A 3,616-nucleotide genomic window follows, 5' to 3' on the forward strand; every position below is an offset into this window, starting at 1 on the left:
ATTTTTGACGGTGCTGAAATTTTGAAAACCTAGTTTAACAGTTACTGAGAGTAGTGAGCTGAGTTGCTACTACAGAATGCAATGATGCTTGCTGTCAACCCACTCCCGCAAAAATATATGAAATATACATATGCGTTTACATATACATCTTTCTATATATATCGTGCTTCAATCACCCAGTACCTTAAATGGGAAGAAATATAAAAAAGAACCATAGTCATCTCGGACTGCCAGCATCCCAAGTTTGCACACCGTTATGGAATCCTCATATGAAGAGAGTCTGCCTAACATCTTGCATGCAGGAAGATGTACGGAGAACCCCAATCTTATTTAAATGAATTAATGTCAACCAGTTAGTCATTCCCGAGATCCCAAAAGATATCCCCATACCTTCTTCCTTCGACAAATTCAAAGAGGAGTTGTAATAGAGTGAGTGGAATATTAGTCCTCTCCATCAAAGTAAAATGTTGCGGGCACAAGAATCAACATTCAAATTCAATATTCCAGGAACGCATGGCTTCGAGTATTAATTTTTATCTTTTTGTAGTAAACGCGCGAGTTCCTTTTCGCTCTCTGAGCACGGGCGTTCAGGGTCATTGAACTGTTCACCCATATTTGGCCGCGTACTTCGGTTCTCGGAGATGTTCTTGATCGTCGAGTTACCATCGCTGGTACTGTTCCAGCCGGGCGGGTCTTCTCGGCCCAGCTCAGCAACTTCAGATCCAACGCATTTGGAATCTTGCAACCATTCGCGATGGAAAAGAATGAACTCAGAATCCTTTTGCTCTGCATGATTGTTGTGACTCGCCTTCTGTACAGGACGTTTGGACGGCCTGGTGGGATACGTACCCGACGATGACCGTGTCTGGGCTGATCTCTTTCGCGATTCTGGAATATGAATGTTGGTACTGATGTAGGCATTGATCCTATCGGAGGAGAAGCCTGATATCGCCTACGGAAGAAAGTCATTTAGTTTTCGTTGGCTTCTAAGTTAGTTGCAGAGAAACTCACGTTATATAGAGAGGATGGCCGTTCTCTGCTGAGAATTTCCTCGGCGAACGAAGCTTGAGTCGGTGTTCTACACCCATTTCGGGAGGGAGCACGGAGCTGTTCGACCGCCTTCAAGCAGATGTCTGCTGACGATCGATCTTCTGGTTTGAGGACCAACATGTGGGTCTTTAAGAACTGCATTGGACCTTCACTCTTGTACTGGTCGACCCTATCAATGATTTTGTCACACCAAGATATTCCACTGAGCTCGTCTGTGGGCAGGCTGTGCGTGAGATCAAGAGCAACGACACCAAGTGACCAAATATCGATTTTCACGCTATACTTTTCTCCCGGCTCAGCAGCCATGAAGTACTCAGGGGGGACATAGCATTCTGTCCCAACACGGCTCCTCAGAGAGGTCCCTTCTTTTGCCAAACCAAAGTCCGCGAGCTGGATATGAAGAGGATTGCGTTCGCGGACAAGAATGTTTTCCGGTTTTAGATCGCGATGTGCGATTGGAGGATTTCTTTCGTGGAGATATTTCAAAGCTGATAGGCATTGGCGGAGGATTACCAACGTCTCCTCGTATGAAAAGGGTTTGCTGCGATGCTGCATTTTAAGATTCCCGCATGGAAGATAGTCCATATACAAGCAAGGTTCATGGCCACCAATCTCAGGATAAAACTTCACAATATTCTTCTGTTAAAGTGTCAAAAAGGGGTTCGTCGGAGATCAGGGTATACAGGTGTTTACATGCTTGACTCGACTCATAATATGGATCTCTTTCCCCCACGCCAGCCGTACTTCTTCGCTGAGAATACCATGAGGTTTTTTACATGCACATTCAACACCGGTGCTCACGTCCCAGCGACGAGTTACAACTCCGACGCCCCCAGAACCGAGTTTTCAGATACTGTTATAGTTTGACTTTACAAACCCAATCCGCCGATATACGGTTCAGGTAATGTAGTTATCTCCATACGGAATTTCTCAATCTTGGAAATGTATTGGGACGGATCCGCCCGGGCTTTGAAAACAATAATTTGGAATTGGTGCAATGAGTGGAATCGAATGCCCACCAAGTATCCACGTGAAATTGCGGCGCTTCTCTCCTCCTTCTCTCCTCCTTTTCCGTCATAGAGAACGGTGGTTCCGTGGCTTCTGCTTGTCAAATGTTAAGTAACAATGACGTGCGCTGATGGGGTAGCTATATTTTAGGGGGTAGAAAAATGTCACATTTGCTCTTATCTCTTCCAAGGCAAAAGCCCTCGTTACCTTTTGGTCGATGGTTGAATGTCAACTGCAATACTTCACGGTCAATCTGGTTTAAAGATGGCTTGTTACTCTCTTCAGGGTCCCATGTTGGCTCTTCGCTCCAGAGGCTTGATGCCGGCTCCTTATGGAAGGGAACATGTAGCGATGCGTTCTCGGGGGCGACAATTGCCGCAATGGCACCAGGAGAGCTTTGATGTGGATACAACACGGCGATCAAGTTCGGGTGTTCCATTATCAAAAAGCGGCTTTGTTTAACGAAATAAACGCATGACCGAGACCCATGCGGGGCTTGGGAGCCTTTATGAGTTTCATACCATCGGTGGTGAAGAGACCACCTGCACGGCTCAGTGGGCTGTGAACAAAGCCATGCACACCCATGCTGCGGGACAGATGTTGATTGGGCGTATAAATACACGGTTGGTGCGGCATCCATGCCTGAAACCGCGAGCAAACGATTTTCCACCAGATGCATGAATCCGAAGGTGTCTCCGTTGGTCATTGATGCCGTGCGCTGAAAGCCATTTTCTTCAACGTTTCGTCTTGTTGGACCCTGAGAGCTTACCAAGCAGGAATATTTACTTGACAAAATGGAAGCAATTTTCCTCATGAACACATGAGCACTCAAGGACTTGTATTGACAAAGATTCGTTTTCCTAGAGCTCTGCGATGCCATCTCTGGGACCTGAGTCCCCGAAACCGCGAACTTGCGACGTCGCTCAACCACCAAGCCGATACGTTTCTCCATCCCGTCGCACCGTCTTGGACTTTGACGACGCGGAGCTGGACGAGTACCTCCAGAACAGAAGGTTCGCGTTTGGTTTTTCTTGCAACGCAGTTCCCGATTGCCTGTCTAACCTCAAATCTAGGAGTATCTCTGTCGACGAGTTTGAGAATGTGCCGGAGTCTTTTATTCAGAGATTAAGGTAATTTTCTCCGCTTCATTCTCGCGCTCCACCCACTTCCATTTGGAATCTGTCTGATCGCAAGTAGAGAACGAGCACGTAGCGAGCACGGAGCAGTCAAATCGCATCCAGTGGACTTGGATCAAGTCAGCGCGCGCCTTCTACATGTCGCCACGGATAAAGAACAGCAAGACCAACAACTCGTTCCTCAAAAGCGATTGGCCAAATATGAGGATTCCTTTGATGGGTTTGCGTGGCCGAATGAATCTGTTTGTGGAACTACTCCATCCCCCGATCCCGAGGCAGAAAGACGTGAAGCCCTGCAGAGAGAGGCAGATGCGTACCAAGCCCTCGTCCAAGCCGGTGGGCGACCATCGCACTCCTTTCACGGTACGCCCTCCGAAATTTACAAAAATCTGTGAGATATCGCGAGCTCCTTTCGCTTTGGG

General features: G+C 47.4%; 2 protein-coding genes across 2 annotated transcripts in view; one reads left to right on the plus strand and one right to left on the minus strand.

Annotated features, from left to right (window-relative positions):
• Positions 1–526: 526 nt before the first annotated feature.
• Positions 527–2,643, minus strand: HCAG_01381 (predicted protein; the record flags this gene model as incomplete). Its single annotated transcript, XM_001544284.1, has 6 exons — positions 527–952; positions 1,012–1,689; positions 1,744–1,871; positions 1,928–2,151; positions 2,266–2,290; positions 2,580–2,643. The coding sequence occupies 6 exons, from the start codon at positions 2,641–2,643 to the stop codon at positions 527–529; spliced, it is 1,545 nt and encodes a 514-aa protein (XP_001544334.1).
• Positions 2,644–2,931: 288 nt separating this feature from the next.
• Positions 2,932–3,616, plus strand: part of HCAG_01382 (predicted protein) — a gene marked incomplete at both ends in the record, with an annotated part of 2,836 nt that continues 2,151 nt past the window's right edge. Inside the window, 3 exons of the mRNA XM_001544285.1 lie at positions 2,932–3,071; positions 3,132–3,188; positions 3,271–3,585. Coding sequence (XP_001544335.1) covers positions 2,932–3,071; positions 3,132–3,188; positions 3,271–3,585 — 512 coding nt within the window. The remainder of the gene's footprint in view (positions 3,072–3,131; positions 3,189–3,270; positions 3,586–3,616) is intronic.

Source organism: Histoplasma capsulatum, genomic scaffold (genome assembly GCF_000149585.1).
Source record: "Histoplasma capsulatum NAm1 scaffold_1 genomic scaffold, whole genome shotgun sequence".
In the NCBI taxonomy this organism is placed as follows: Eukaryota; Fungi; Ascomycota; class Eurotiomycetes; order Onygenales; family Ajellomycetaceae; genus Histoplasma; species Histoplasma mississippiense.